Source organism: Oncorhynchus kisutch, linkage group LG23 (assembly GCF_002021735.2).
Source record: "Oncorhynchus kisutch isolate 150728-3 linkage group LG23, Okis_V2, whole genome shotgun sequence".
NCBI lineage: Eukaryota > Metazoa > Chordata > Actinopteri > Salmoniformes > Salmonidae > Oncorhynchus > Oncorhynchus kisutch.
The window spans coordinates 38511301-38528218 of NC_034196.2; the positions used below are offsets into that span (position 1 = coordinate 38511301).

Here is a 16918-nt window from a genome sequence, read left to right on the forward strand (position 1 = left end):
GTTTGTATATAGGATATAAGAAGAGATTATGGCCTTGGCTGGCTTTGTAAGATTGTGTGAGTCATGGACTTCAGATGGTGTTCGCTCCTTTGTGATGGCAGGGAATTGGGAAGTTATATATCTTATAACTTGTCCTTGTGGTAAAAATGATGTGGGTAAAAAGAAGCGCGAATGAAAAGTGTGAATCTCGTAGCGCCATTCGGTGTAAAAACTCACCGTGCCCAGTTGCGGCCAACTTTTTGGAAGCGAAGCACTCGATTTCGTCTCTACGTTATATCGGCATCGAACATGTCACCCTCCCTAGGAGAGGGGGTGACCTCGACAATTTATTGTTAAAACGAGAGGCTAAATCTTTAATTTAAAGACCCTTGCTCCCTTCGGTCTCAACGTAGACTTTGATCTGAAGCCATTCTTTGTAGGCTGTTGTTTGTAGGCTTATGTATCCACACTGTATCTATGATCGCATGCTCATCTGTGGAAAGACTCATCTGAAAATCCCTGCTACCAGTTTTTTTTTTATTAATGGAAGTACTAGAGATGGAGATAAAGTAGTTTAGTGTCTAAAATAATATGATAAATACACGTTAAAAACAATGATCTTTCCTATATCTCTCAGATATAGGACAGACACTTCAGAACAGACACTTTATTTGGACTGTCTTGTTGTTCCATGTAGTGAATCTGTTCTTCAATGTGTTTCTTTTGAATAATAGCAGTAATGCCAAATTCAATGTTTCATTAAATAAGTTATGTATATATATATATTTTTATACCTTAAGAGGTCTTAAAAATCAAATAGCTAAATGCTTCTTGGTATGACCATCTTAAAGCAATTTCAATTGTTAGCTTAAAAGGTCCTCCCCTAGAGGATTACGGCTTGATACAAACAAACGTATTGTACAGAGAGAACACTGTAACTGCCACATATCTGACATTTCGCTAAAACACTCACATAATTCTCTCATGAAAGTGACTTCAAAGCGTGAACTCCTTATGGACTAACACTTCCTTGGACTCCAGGGAGAGTAGATGCTGCTTTTGCAAAAGCTAATGGAGATCTAAATAAACAAATAAATAAACACGTTCAGTAGGCCTACATCTTCTTCAACCACCCAGGTAATGACAGCTATTCAATAAGGTAGAGGTTGTTCCATGTATCAGGCATTGCAGGCTGTTCTTCTGTCAGTTTCTCTGAGGTCTTCCATGGCCCTTGGGCTTCAATCTGCTGCTCCCATGTCAAAAGTAGAGAGTGATTTCTAGGAGCAGCACACTACTCTGAAAAAATGGAGACCCTTATCTGAAGTGATGAAATGGCTCATACTAAGGACAGGTAATGATCGACAGGTCAGAAGACAAGGTAAGACCAGACAAGGGAAGAAAGTTTTTTAGTTGACCAATGGGATCAAGGTTCATCAAATTGAATAACTACTGGGTGTTAGCCAATTGTGATGCCTGGAAGCAGCTCTAGTCAAGACAACACCACTAATATAATGCAGGGTAGCCTAGTGGTTAGAGTGTTGGACTAGTAACCGGAAGGTTGCAAGTTCAAACCCCTGAGCTGACAAGGTACAAATCTGTCATTCTACCCCTGAACAGGCAGTTAACTCACTGTTCCTAGGCCGTCATTGAAAATAAGAATTTATTTTTTTTGACAGAATGGTGTGATACAACTGAAATGTTTGTCTGCACAAAAATGTTTACACAACCATTGTTTAACTCTTTTTGTCAGAAAAGGTCTCTGCTCTAAATCAGTTGTACAACTGCAATGTGTACGGGCCCAATGGTGGTTTTAGAAATGGGCTTCATCACTAGTGCCTCATCTTCACTCACTGTAGTAGGAGAAAACAAGTATGGCATGAACTGTTCATGACAAAAAGTGATTGAAAGCATCTTGAAAAAACAATGGCATCACACTGGAAGGAGATAGAGATACATGCCATGACCTACACAGAGCAGGCAAAGCAGAACAGAGTATTATCTCAGAAAGCACCCTATCAAAATGTAATTCCCTGACTATTATTCTGCAGAGATGCACACAGAGGGCCAACAACATGAAACAGTGAATATCACTTATTTTGTTAATTCATTCTAATTAGATCATCTGGATCCTTACTCATTTTGGACAAAGTGGCCTGGATTTCACACAAACAGACAAGATGGAGTGGAGACTCCTGTCGTCCCTTCTGTTCGACCACACAGCCTCCTGGCCTCAGTGTTTTCTTCCCGGGAACATCTCCATCAGAACCAAGTGAAGAATTGCCAACTGGAATTGCTTTTCGAAAGAGAAACATGTTCTCAAGGAGAGAAAAAAAGTTCAGTTGACATGGAAACCAACTGACATCATTTCCCTCGCAAATTCCATTACTTGTCTTGTTGCTCTGGTTTACTTTCACGCTCATGTAATGTCCTTTTGTATACCAACGAAGGTGTAGCCGTACGTTCAGCTCTGGCAGGCCTCGGAGTTATGTAACCATCGTTGGTACAGTCTCTGCAGCAAGAGCCTTTTCTTCAATTCCACTTAATATCCCTCCATAACAGTCCTTCACAGTGGAGGACTCTACTCCATAAATCTCTCTTTGTATAGTGTGAAGGCTTCCAATGCCAAACAGAACTCTGTACTTGTCAAACTGTACATCTAACCTGGTGACATTAGGTTGCACAACTCGACACCACTCTGCCATCGAAGCAACCTTCAACTATAACTTTGTTTTATCCAAACGGTCTATTGTCACAGAAGTGACATTATGTATCTCTTTTAACACCATGCTGCCAATGATCAACCTTCTCTCTCTAACATCTCCGTTTCATCCAACGGTCTGTATATTGACAACATGCGCCATTTCGTTATGTCTTGTAGTTTGCTTTTAGTTAAATGGGTTGGTGGGAACAGCAACCAAACCTGGTCTTCACACCCTCTGCTCTGAGTGAAGACAGGATATCCTCTGACAGGGCTGAGGATGTATTCACACTTAGTGCACCGCTGTTTCCGTTCAGTAATTTCACTCGGTATGTATGCTATGGTGGAGCCTGTCCAAGCTAAATGATTAATGGGGTTGAAACAGCTAACGATGGCGCAGCGGCTGCAGAATCCAGGTCTCAAGAAAAAGAATTGAGCTGAAAAGACATCCAGGGTTTATTTTCTAAAAGTCTTCTACAATGACCCGTCTCTCATGAGAAATGCTATTATTGCTGCTCGGCAACACATTGGTCCAATATGTCAAACAAAAGCACTTACCTTGCTAACAGTGCTTAATGTCGGCCATTTGAGTTTGATGTACAAAACCAGAAACACATTGGTAAAGAGAATCATGAATTTTGGATTTCAGTCGACTTCATAACCTTTTCAAGTTGCCAGTGAGAAACAGTTGTGTTTCTAATAATAAAATCCCCCTTGCAGCGAGTCAAGAAGCCTTGCTGATAGTTAGTCTTTAAAAAAAGAACAGAGAATTTAACTTCAAGGCAGTGTGGATAAATCCCTGTGGATTGAGTATGCGTGCTAAGTGGAGAACGGCTGGTTTGAAAGAGCTAAATAAATGCAAGTGTAGAACCACATACTGCAGAAAGCTTTACATAATGGTATATTGTGAGCAATAGCTGCTGTAGTTGAATGCATTGTACAGCTAGCTACTGTGTGTAGGCTATATGGAGAGAGTAAGACATATATATAACTCAAGGTCCTGACAGAAAATATGAATCATGAGTTGATGTTTGACTAGTAGGCCTAACCCAGTCAAAGGTATGTGATCATTTAATTGGTCTGGATATAGAGTAGTCAGACAAACATACTATGTCAAAATATATATATATATTTTTTAGATGACCTGTACACTATTGAAGTTTACCATTTTCTGCTATTGAGTTCTGTATGGAGGCTGCACATCCAAATTGGGTTTAGACTAGCTTAATGAACATGGGACTACAAACAATAACTAATTCCCTTGGTTGGTAACAACAATATTTTATATGGACATACTCTAAATTGTTAAATCATAGAGGACTGAGGGAGAGTAAAGACAGAACTATGACCGCAACATCATTATGATTTAATGAAAATCATGACATTTAAAACAGCATCAGTCACAAAATATATACAAAGAGGTTTTGTTTATTAAATAAATACTGCACCATGTAATAAATTAATCTATTCATGTACACTATGTGAAATGGCATTGGTCCAGAAGGTCCTCTGGCTTTCTCTACCTTTGATGATGTCACAGTAGGGCAGAGTTGTAGCCACGCCATTGGCTTAACAAAAGACCACCTGGCTAGAAGCCAACTCCACAACCTAGTGTTGTGGAATGTTTTCACAGTAACACGTTTCCTCCTCTGCCCTGCAGAGAGCTACTCAATTCATCCCCACCCTGTTGAAGCCTCGCCTTAACCAAAACACCTAACTCCGCAACCACACAAAAAGATTGTCCTTAAAATAAAACGCATTTCAGTTCCTTTTTGCGATGTATCGCCTGGATCCAGCCCAGCATCATCCCGCTCCTCTTACCAGCCTTTTCTCTCCATGAAGGGATGCGTTCTTTGCATCTCCATTCCATCCATGCTGCCACAGACTTCCCACCACAACAGAGCCACGTCAATTAACAAGTTCTCCCGTTAAACCAATCCCAGCCTCTTGACCTCTCACGCAAACACCAAAGCCCCCCAAAATGGCTGCAGTCTTGGTTCTTCAGTTGCACCTCTGCAGCAGCATGTTGAGTGCGTATTCCATGCGACTGCACAGGTCAGCGCTGCAGCCGGCCATTAGGAGGGTGCTCAGGCGCATGTTGGTGGAGATGCGCTCCTCGTTGATGTAGGTGAGCAGGTACTCATCGCTCTGTCTGCACAGGAGGATCTTGGTGTGGTCATGGTAGAAGTTCACCTGCAAGGGAGGGGAGGGAGGTTAGGAGGAGTACCAACTAAGCAAGGATTCTGTCACATGGGAGTCTAGCAGTCTAGTCAGATTAGAGATTTGTTTTGAGAGGTGTGCACGAGGAGTTTGCGTGTGTGAAAGTGTGGCTGGATATGTTTCAATATATTCTCATTTGTTTTTCCATATCAGGGAGTTTGTCACCCACTTTCAAGAAGCACAGTCAAATGGGTTAATCTAAAATGTCTCCCTACTCATTTTAGAGAACAGTCATCTAGAAATAAGACCATAAGCGATATAGCTGTGCAGCTGTACCTGGAAGGTTCCGTCATTAAAGAGCATCATGAGGGCCCGGTCTGACTTCAGCCACTGCAGCAGGTAAAGCCTGGGGGCCCTGGGGTCTGTCACATTGGGCAAGTCTCCACCATCCATAAGGTTCTCCTCCATGTAATGGGCAAAGTATTTCAAAATGGTGACCTGGCCTATGAATGGCTCTGGAGCCTCGCAGGTGGAGAAGACAGAACAATGGCCCAGCTCTGCATAGTAGTGAACCGTCCTGGAGAAAACACCATTTGGGAAACCAGTTAGTGAGGGATACCAGTGGCATGATAACACCTTATGTGAGAATGGAATGGCTAAGTAATAGCAATGCCTAGGGATCGACCAGGCCAAACACATCCTTTTTTTCTACCTAATAGCTTTGGAATTGACCATCCTCTTTTCCAATGCATTAGGAAGATCTGGAACCAAACTTCAGACAGGGTGGCACTACTCACCTCTTATCTGCCAGCAGACTCATGTGTGTGCCATTGTTGAAGAGGACTCCCACGGTGTGGTCCGACAGCTGGTAGCCAAAGCCATACTTGTTGGAGTAGTCCACCCATTTGGTCACCCACTGGAAGCTGCTGCCCAGATTCTCTTTGGGAAGGTCATCCGCTAGGGGGAGGGGAAACATTAACTCAAGACTATACCACAGAATTGAGAAAAAGTTTCATTTTAATTACATGTTTAGGTTGCCACAGTGATATAAATAAAATAAATGTATCTTCATTGTTGTGTTTATTACATACCTTCCGGCATATCCTCCAGACACCCTTTCAGCACCCGGGCCACGGTGTCTGCTACACTGCCCATGGTACTGTCCTCAAGACCTGCAGACCAATCAAAAAATATCAAAGACCATTCTCTATGGTTACATTTGGTTTCAAAAACATCCTACTGAACTAGGAATCTATCCTATCTCAGTCTTCTAAAAAGAAGACTGCACATTGATTGTCTCAAATGTAACTGGCACACTTTAAAAATCCACTCATACTTAAAAAAATATAATAAATCTGTGCACACTATAGGGAATAGTGTGCAATTTTACACAAAAGCCAAGTCTAGCTCTGCACTTACATTCACTACTGCAGCTGCCCAGGGTGCCTCTGACAATCAAACGGATCGTGTCCTTCAGCTGCTGCTTGTTGGTGCCGTTGACCCCTTCCTTGACATAGGCCGCTGGCCTGGCCACGGTGGGGGCCACAGGGGGCTTGCTGCTGTTCTCCGATGCCTGTCTGGAGAGAGGCTGGCTGATAGACGTCTTCCTCAGGTCATTCCGCAGCCTGGTGAGCTCCTCTTCCTCTTTGGCCATTCTATCTGTGTGCAGAACAAAAATGGCAGTTAGAAAATGGTGTCAAATTTAACTAAGATGGCCACTACTTAGGTAAGATCAGCATTGTTTTTAACCAACTTTGTTTTGTTGCATATTTCAGGTTACTTTGTATGCGGATGCAGATGTATTGGAGCAAGTAGACCAAGTTCCATTGCAATTTATTGAGAATGTGAAAGTTAAATCATCCTCCTTACTACTCAAATACCCTTTCAATACTTAACATTTCACTAGGATAATAAGCACACACAGACAGGGAGTACCTTTAAAGTACTACTTACTCAAAGTCCCCAAGTACTTGGCTTTGTCCTTCTTGCCCCCTCCGAACAGGGCGGCCGCAGCCTTCTTGAAGAAGCTCTTGGCAGGGCTGGTGTGGTGGAGGTCTGGGGCAGTGTGGCAGCAGCTGGCCGACAGCTTGTCTGGAGTGAACCCCTGGGAGACACACAGAAAGGGAATGGAAGTTAGCCTGATGTCGAGGTAGCCCAGGGACCAAGTATGGATTGATCTCTACCTAAATATGGGTAGAAAGGAGGTGTGCTTCTGGGGATAAGTGTTGTGTATGCATGGTCAGTATGTCACAGAGACCGACAGCCCCCCCATTCCAAACATGAAACACACCTGGGTGAAGAAGTCGTGTCTGAGGATATCCTCCAGGTGTGGTCTGTCTGCAGGGCTCTTGGCCAGCATCCTGCTGATCAGCTGTTTGGCCTGGGTCGTCAGGGAGGAGGGCAGCGTGTAGCGTGCCTCGCGGATACATCGGTACGTCTCCTTCAGGTTGGTGGTCTCAAACGGGGGTCTGCCAAGGAGCATGGTGTACCTGCAGATACAAGGGGTGGACAGAGACAGTCAGTAACCCCACTAATGACGGACAGTGATTGGGTCAGACCTATACTCTATCCACCGTTTTACAGTCAAGCGAATAGCCTTGTGTTCACACAATCACAACCAATAAATTGTAGCTGCCTGCACTCACTCAAGATGGTCCAAAGAAACATGAGTTGAATAGCTAAACTCGAACTTCAACAGCTGAATCCTAACATGAGAAGCATGTGCATAACCTAAACCTATAGTACAATTCTGAAATCTGACTGACAAATGCCAGGATTAACCCAAGTAGCCTCCAACATACCTAGTTAAATAAAGGTAAAATACACTAACATCTCAGGTTAGGACTTAAACACTTAGGGAATTCTGAGGTGAATGTGAACATGGAAGTATCCAAACCAAACATACATGACGCATCCCAGGGCCCAGATGTCCGACTCGCAGCCGTGGCCCTGCTTGTTGAGCACCTCAGGGGACAGGTAGTTGGGCGTGCCACATATCGTCCTCCTTCGGTTCTCAACAGGCTCCAGCTTGGCAGCCAGGCCAAAGTCCCCTACCTTCAGGTCCATAGACTCGTTGATGAAGAAATTGCCTACGGGGAGGGGGGAGGGGGGGTTAGTGACTTTGGTCATGACAATGAAGACAACCTCAGAGGGGGAAATATACAAGAGGCAGTCTGTCAATGTTCTATCAATGACCTGAAGGATGTGCCATTGTCCTAAAACACTACAGAAATGGTGAGCAGCCATTTGTTTGCTTAATGGTGAAACAAAAACAATATTTCACCCAATGATCCAACAGAGACTGGTGTGAGTAGCCAACCTACCCAGTTTCAGGTCCCTGTGCAGGATCTCCTGTTCGTGGAGGTACCTCAACCCGGAGACGATCTGTCGGAGGTAGTACCTCACCTCAGGCTCTGTCAGTACTTTCCGAGCCTTCAGGATGTGGGCCAGTGACTGAAAGGTAAACAAAGGAAGTGGTTAAAAAGATGTCACCTCTGTTGAAACAAAGGAAGTAGGCAGCAAAGTCAACAGGGTCTTATTAATTAAGGCACAACATTTTGCAACAGAAAAGGAAAATTGATAATTGACCACTTTAGTAAAGGTTATAGGAGGGTTTAACTCACTCGTCGACTGCAGTATTCCAAGAGAATGTAGATGTTGTCTTTGTCCTCAAAGTGGTGGTAGAAGTGCACAATGTGCTTATGGTGGAGAATTCTGTGCAGCTCAATCTCTCTGTCAATCTGTTGAGGAATTCAAATTGCCTATGGTCAAATTACATGCGCACACGACATGTCCTATGGTCAAATTACATGCACACACGACATGTCCTATGGTCAAATTACATGCACACACGACATGGCCTATGGTCAAATTACATGCACACACACAACATGGCCTATGGTCAAATTACATGCACACACGACATGGCCTATGGTCAAATTACATGCACACACGACATGGCCTATGGTCAAATTACATGCACACACGACATGGCCTATGGTCAAATTACATGCACACACGACATGGCCTATGGTCAAATTACATGCACACACGACATGGCCTATGGTCAAATTACATGCACACACGACATGGCCTATGGTCAAATTACATGCACACACACGACATGGCCTATGGTCAAATTACATGCACACACGACATGCGCCACAATCAATAAAATAAAGCATTGCGCATACCTTTTCCCTTTGGTGCGGTTTGGAGACCCGCGTGTGTGGAATGATCTTTGCAGCATACACTTTGCCTGATGCCAAATCTGTGAATTCATAACATTTGGCAAATCCTCCCTATGGACAGAGAAGTGTCAGATCGGTAAATCAACAAAGATGTACTGAAAATGGACCAGCGGATCAATGTAGCCTGACGCTCAATATCTCACAGCCATTGGTGTAATTGCATGGACCCACATCGAAACAGTTTCTACACCAATAACGTGATAAATCATAATATTATCATCAATCAAAATGGCTTGCAATAGGCTACTGCAAATGATAACATTAACAATGTACAACAACTTTTTTCCCCTGGACAATAATGGATTTGTATTTTTTTTTTTTTACGACTCAGCCAGGTAGAATTCCTAACCAATCTGTTGAAATGAATTTACCTTGCCCAGAACTTTTCCTCGGCAATAGCATTTCCCCTTCGTTGGATCCGTAATAATCCGTGACAACTCTTGTGTGGCTTGAATTTGCTCCTCTGACTTCTTCCTCTTGATCTCGGAGGGCTTGTTCACCGAGTGTTCACACATGGTGGGTTGGTGAGCGATACTCCTGAGTATATCCATGTCTACTCTATAATGAGAGAGACTTGCTGCATTTGATGTGGAACGCTGAACAGTCGCTCCGAGCTTTATAAAGGAGTGTCCGCCCCTAACAATCGACGTCACACAGTATGGCTCTCCGCCGAGGGGGTGAAAGTGTGATATGACTTCAAACCATGTTCAACAAATCGGTGTTGAAGAACGCACGCAACAACAGCTCTGCCTAGCAAACTCGTAGGTATAATATCCATACTGTGAGACAAGCTGCTCCAAATGAAAATACACATATGCGCTTTCCTTACTTATTTACAACAACAAAAAAGAAACGAATCATAGCGTTCCTAATATAATGTTCGTTAAATATGTCAAATGTATATATATATCAGAAAATCTCGGGTACAATCCCATCTCTAGTTATCAAACTGAAACGTTTATCAATTCAATTCAAGGGGCTTTATTGGCATGGGAAACATGTGTTAACATTGCCAAAGCAAGTGAGGTAGATAATATATACAAAAGTGAAATAAACAATAAAAAAAATATCACCACCTTCAGATGATGATAAATGATGGTGCCAAATAAGAGACCGAGATGTTGTCCCTAATAAATAAAACACTTACACGGATTATAAAAAAGCACCACCTTTTCGTTAGCATATGTGTATTCAATTGGAACCCTTCTGATAGTTTGGAGGGGTGAGGACGCCACCCAGTGGAACTCAACGGGTCTTCCATACATATTGTGTGCCTCGTTATGATGATGATCAGTGTGAAAAGAAGACAGATAGAGGCCTAGACAATATGTATTTTTTTTTTAAATGATTGCTCAGCCAAATTACAATATGACAATCAGTTGTATATAAAGTTTACATAATTTCACACAAATCAAATATTCTACTGTTTGATCACAAAACATGAATAAATACCATGTTTTTCTATTGTTTAAAATGTACTGTCTTAATATAATAATATGTCTTATGTCTTTCTACTACAACCCACCCCCCCACCTGCATTGGTCAGTGTGTGAATATAAATACACTGTATAATAGCTAGTGGCATGACACCATGTGACAAACCTATATGCAGGAGGTGTGTGTCAGTTTCACACTTTTTTTTTCTTCATACCAAATCCAGAGGTGGTTGGTTGAAAGGGAAGTAGCTATATAAGACAATTAGAAACTCCAGTCGTCTCGCTTTACTGTCGAAGTAATCTACTGCAAGGTAAGACGCATTTACCTGTTCTATAATCTTGTTACTATTGTAGTAGTACTATACTATCACTGTATTGTTACAGTGGGTTAACATGATCTACTTTTCTACGGTAGCTTTTACGTTTGTGCGTTGAAATCTATATATTTAAGACCTGATCACTGGAAGGGAGTGGCAGGTAACGCTTTGGGCCAGTAACTGAAAGGTTGCTGGTTTAAATCCCTGATCTGTCTAGATGAAAAACATGCCGATGTGCCCACCCTAATTGCTCCTGTAAGTCGCTCTGGATAAGAGTAATTGGTAAAATGTAGATGTATCCTTATCTAAGTCCTGATAACCTGAAAATATAAATATATGACATTTAGCAGACACTTTTATCCAAAGCAACTAACAGTCATGTGTGCATACATTCTTTTTATGTATGGGTGGCCCCGGGAATCAAACCCACAACCCTGGCGGTGCCAGCGCCATGCTCTACCAACTGAGCCATACAGGACCACCCCAATTTAAATCCTGATAACTAGAAACATCCCTATTTTATGTCCTGATAACTAGAAACATCCCTATTTATATCCTGATAACTAGAAACATCCCTATTTATATCCTGATAACTAGAAACATCCCTATTTATATCCTGATAACTAGAAACATCACTATTTTATGTCCTCATAAATAGAAACATCCCTATTTATATCCTGATAGCTAGAAACATCCCTATCTATGTGATATTAACTAGAAACATCGCTATCTATATTCTGATAACTAGAAACATCCCTATTAATATTCTGATAACTAGAAACATCCCTATTTATATCCTGATAGCTAGAAACATCCCTATCTATGTGATGATAACTAGAAACATCCCTATTTTATGTCCTGATGCTAATTTGCATTCATTAGGCGCTGTAATGTAACAGTGAACAATGACAGAAAGGATAGTAAGTAGTATGTTTTTGTGAAGGTCGGTATACAAGTTCTGGTAATCCATTACCCCTAAACATGCTAGTTTTATTTGGTAAGTAGATCCAATTATTGATGTATTGCATATTGCACTGACACAGAAAATACTTATTCAGTCAGTGGTCGTGCACCGGACGTGATGACTATTTCTGACCGTCTAGACTTTAGTCAGTTACCTGGCTGATTTCAAAATGGATTTGAAGTACTACTCCTTGTGATAAAAGTAGTACGTCTAACATAAACTGTTCTTAAAGGAGGAAGAGAAAAGGTTGAGAACCACTACTTTAGGCTACCTGAATACATACCACTACTTTAGGCTACCTGAATACATACCACTACTTTAGGCTACCTGAATACATACCACTACTTTAGGCTACCTGAATACATACTACTACTTTAGGCTACCTGAATACATACTACTACTTTAGGCTACCTGAATACATACTACTACTTTAGGCTACCTGAATACATACTACTACTTTAGGCTACCTGAATACATACCACTACTTTAGGCTACCTGAATACATACTACTACTTTAGGCTACCTGAATACATACTACTACTTTAGGCTACCTGAATACATACTACTACTTTAGGCTACCTGAATACATACCACTACTTTAGGCTACCTGAATTCATACTACTACTTTAGGCTACCTGAATACATACCACTACTTTAGGCTACCTGAATACATACCACTACTTTAGGCTACCTGAATACATACCATTACTTTAGGCTACCTGAGTACATACCACTACTTTAGGCTACCTGAATTCATACTACTACTTTAGGCTACCTGAATACATACCACTACTTTAGGCTACCTGAATACATACCACTACTTTAGGCTACCTGAATACATACCATTACTTTAGGCTACCTGAGTACATTCCATCTAGAAGTTTCAATTCACCTGTATTCTATTTCCATCTCTCTACATTTCTGCTTCTACCTTCCTCTGCAGCTCCCTATCCTGATCCTCCTGTACCAACCATGTCGAACTGCACCTCCACAACCCCCTGTGGGGACAACTGCTGCCCACACACCAGCAGGGGTCAAATCCTGGGTCCGGTCACGTTTGTTCTCATCGTGCTTGGTGTGTTTGGAGGCCTAGCTTATTGGTGGCGTCAGACCAGGCAGGACCGGCCCACCTCCCAAGTTTCGCCCAAGCTAACACAGATCAACAAACCTCAATCGAAATCCTCTAGAGTCTCTGAGAACAGTAAACCATGTCCTGTGATGGAAAGACCCCCACTCCCATTCCCCACGGATGACGTGTCAATGTCTATGGCGGCTGGCTACCCAATGGGAAGCCACAGTGGTAGAGCTGGGTGCTATGAGAGTGACTATGAAAATGTGCGACTGGCAAGACCAGAGGAGCCAAAGGCAGCTGCTGGCAACTGTTCAGCAAGCGTGGGTAGTGAGGGGGACTGTATGATGTGTGATGCTCCAGAAGAAGAGGGTAGTGAGGGGGACTATATGATGTATAATGCCCCAGAAGAAGAGGGTAGTGAGGGGGACTACATGATATATAATGCCCCAGAACAAGAGGGTAGTGAGGGGAACTGTATTATGAGTGATGCCCCAGAAGAAGAGAAGGAGGACGGCATTTATGCCAACTACCAAAGGGACATCAAAAATAGTGATGCATCTGCTGCAGCTGGACCTAGTGGCTTAGCTGTGCATAGATCCTAATAATTATCTGCAGGATAAATTCTGAACACAACCACAGTCTTCAATAGAACACTTTTCACAGGGCGATTTTTCTTGTTTGTGGCTTCAAATTGACTTGAGACATTTGAAAAGCAATAATAATAATAATAAGGTCACACAAGAGAACTGATTAAAAAAATGACTTCAAGCATGCAATCCTTTAGTCTGGCTGCATATCCAACAAAGTAGTGCATCAAAGTTATAGTAAACAAGCATATGTATTTTATTCCCTTCTATTTTACATTCTGCTAACCGCCTTTCTATTCTGTGACTAAGATTTAATAAGATACTATTGAAGCTTTAGAGGGACAGCAATAGCCAGTATGGTCTTTTGTAATTCAACTTGCACATTGTACAAAACATTATGTCTGGCCAATGAAATGACATGGAACATTTGTTAAGAAGTTTTCTTGTACACCATTGCTTACCATGCAGAGGGGCAATGAGCATATTGCCATTTGCTCTAAGGAAAAGTATTTATGTAACCGAATGAAATGTATATGACTGTAACCTATTGAGACACCGAAGGATAGGGCTTGTGGACAGTGGTGACAACATTGGCCCACACCTGGTCTAACCCCGCCCCCTTGGAGCAGGTGTGTGGCCAATGAGGGAAGGAGAAGCGACAAACAACCACCATGGCATCCTCAGAAAGCTCCTTCAGCAGCTTCTCCTCTAGAACTTCCATCTGTCAGACAGAAATGGCACAGATATGAAGAAAGGGAATTAGATACTGTGCCTACGTGTGTTGAGAGGTAATACCGGCCCAAAAGTAAGACTTTACTTCAGTGAACAGGGTTGAACAGGTTTGAGTCTTGTGGTCCACCAGGCTTTAAAAAAAAGTGAAACTTACCACTGCGGGGGCCAAAAATACAGTCACGCTGTTGTATCGTGATAGATCCGTCTGCAAAAGACAAGAAAAGAACATAGAAGCAAATGAAGCAGCGCTTCTCGAACAGCAGTGGAACTTTTTATTTACATCTCTGACGATATTGGTCATGATTACTGGTAGAGAATCTCTTAATAATTTCCTATATTGTGTGTCATTATTGACTGTAAAAGAGGTTATGGTAAAATGAAAATGTTTTGCATACTGTTCCAGTGACTTACTGCACATACTGGAAATTAAAATAAATAAGAAGCGTGTTCTCAGTCTGTAACGGTTGTCTTCGGTTAAAGGAGAGGAGGACCAAAGCGCAGCTTGGTAAGTGTTCATGATCATATTTATTTAAACCCTGAACACTAAACAAAATAACAAAGAGAATGAAACAAAACCGAAACAGTTCTGTAAGGTGACGAAAAACACACAACAGAAAATAATCACCCACAAAACACAGGTGGGAAAAGGCTACCTAAGTATGATTCTCAATCAGAGACAACGAACGACACCAGGCCAAACACATAAACACAACATAGAAAAAAGAACATAGACTACCCACCCCAACTCACGCCCTGACCATACTAAAACAAAGACATAACAAAGGAACTAAGGTCAGAACGTGACAGTACCCCCCCCCCCCCCCCCCCAAAAGGTGCGGACTCTGGCCGCAAAACCTGAACCTATAGGGGAGGGTCTGGGTGGGCGTCTGTCTGTGGTGGCGGCTCTGGCGCGGGACGTGGACCCCACTCCACCATAGTCTTTTCCCGCCTCCGTGGCGCCTTTAGAGCGGCGACCCTTGCCGCCGACCTCGGACTGGGGACCCTAGCAGCGGGCCTCGAATGGACGGGAGATTCCGGCAGCACAGGACGAACGGGAGATTCCGGCAGCACCGAACAGGCGGGTGACTCCGGCAGCGCCGGCGTGAAGGGCGACTCTGGCAGCTCCTGGCTGACGGGCGGCTCTGGCAGCTCCTGACTGACGGGCGGCTCTGGCAGCTCCTGACTGACGGGCGGCTCTGGCAGCTCCTGAATGACGGGCGGCTCTGGCAGCTCCTGAATGACGGGCGGCTCTGGCAGCTCCTGACTGACGGGAGGCTCTGGCAGCTCCTGACTGACGGGCGGCTCTGGCAGCTCCTGACTGACGGGCGGCTCTGGCAGCTCCTGACTGACGGGCGGCTCTGGCAGCTCCTGACTGACGGGCGGCTCTGGCAGCTCCTGACTGACGGGTGGCTCTGGCAGCTCAGGACAGACGGGCGGACCTGGAGGGAGGAGACGGAGAGACAGCCTGGTGCGTGGGGCTGCCACAGGACCCACCAGGATGGAGAGACCTGGTGCACAGCCTTGGCACCCCCAACAAAACATAAAAATTGGAGGGCTGCCTCTCGTGCCTGTCACGCTGCCGTGCTGCCTCCTCATATCGCCACCGCTCAGCTTTCGCTGCCTCCAGCTCTGCCTTGGGGCGGCGATATTCCCCAGCCTGTGCCCATGTCCCTGTCCTTTGGCCTAAGTGAATGAATAGACCTTGTTTGTTTCATTCATATTTTCCCATCTTGAAGACAACAGGTATGGATACAGGTTTTAGTGTGAGAGATCTCCCTTGTACAGTATGTTTGTAGTTGTATGAGCTAGTCAATATCTGTCTGAGCATCTGGTTAAAAATATCACTGGACTAAGGCCTGGTTGGTCCATCAGTTAGTGTCGCCGTCTACAGCATACAGCATGAATCCAACCCACTGCCTTTGTGAGGGCCCTCTCTGTCCATCTTCCATACCATCTCTCCTCTGTCCAATAAAACACACAAAATACAAAAAGTTGTATTTCAAAAAACTATAATATGACTAACAATAACTTGAGCTTAAAGGCACTTTCAGGCCTGGCATCACAAACACGACCCACAGCCCCAGTCAAGATGGCCGACATCCACAAGGTAACAGAGCTGTTGTTTTGGTAGCTGTAGAGAAGTCTTGTGTTGTCCTCCTTGGTGACATCCCACTGCTGTGACCATGCAGAGAGGCCATATAAGAGTGCACAGGTACTCTTATACTCTGATACCAACAATGTATTTATTTGATTTAAAAAGTAGTGTAGGTTCAGTAGTTAGCTTCACCGCAAAAAAAGTAATTAACTGAAGACCAAGATTTGAATTTAGTTCAACGACCACCAAGCTACTGCAAAAATGTAGTTTCATTACTAGTTGAACTACATGCAGTTCACTACTGTTGATGAATCGATACATGAGACCAAGTTGAAACACTGGACAGGGTGGATCAGGTATAGTAAAGGCAGTTTATTTTAACAGTGTAGAGATATCTGGCAAAGCGTGCTGCACGGACTCTCGTTCGTCTGGCTCTTAGAGAACCTTCAGAAAAGAGCCCCGATACATTGTGTGCAGTTCATTTTATCCATGGGTATGACGTAGGTAGATTCTGGTAGATTCAGGCCTCTGGTAGGATGCTGGTAGTCGATTGGCAGTTCCCTCCAGACTGGTGTCGCCATCCCATTGGCAGTTGGAAGAGTTCTTTGTCTTTGGAGCCCATTCCCAG

General features: G+C 43.4%; 1 protein-coding gene across 1 annotated transcript; it reads right to left on the bottom strand.

Annotated features, from left to right (window-relative positions):
* Positions 1 to 4022: 4022 nt before the first annotated feature.
* Positions 4023 to 9832, bottom strand: LOC109868369 (serine/threonine-protein kinase PLK2). The gene is made up of 12 exons (XM_020457863.2): positions 9459 to 9832; positions 9031 to 9138; positions 8461 to 8577; positions 8161 to 8290; positions 7743 to 7926; positions 7128 to 7326; positions 6791 to 6941; positions 6257 to 6496; positions 5929 to 6009; positions 5635 to 5794; positions 5174 to 5414; positions 4023 to 4870 (listed from the first exon to the last, which is right to left on the bottom strand). Exons 1-12 carry the CDS (start codon positions 9636 to 9638, stop codon positions 4679 to 4681), a joined length of 1983 nt encoding a protein of 660 aa, XP_020313452.1. The 5' UTR covers positions 9639 to 9832; the 3' UTR covers positions 4023 to 4678.
* Positions 9833 to 16918: the final 7086 nt, after the last annotated feature.

Coding starts and splice junctions, on each gene's coding strand:
- LOC109868369 (XM_020457863.2), bottom strand. CDS start 9,638: ATGGATATACTCAGGAGTATCGCTCACCAACCCACCATGTGTGAACAC. Junction 7,327..7,742: donor TGGGCCCTGGGATGCGTCAT/GTATGTTTGGTT, acceptor TTGTATCTGCAG/GTACACCATGCTCCTTGGCA. Junction 4,871..5,173: donor TTAATGACGGAACCTTCCAG/GTACAGCTGCAC, acceptor CCTCCCTTGCAG/GTGAACTTCTACCATGACCA.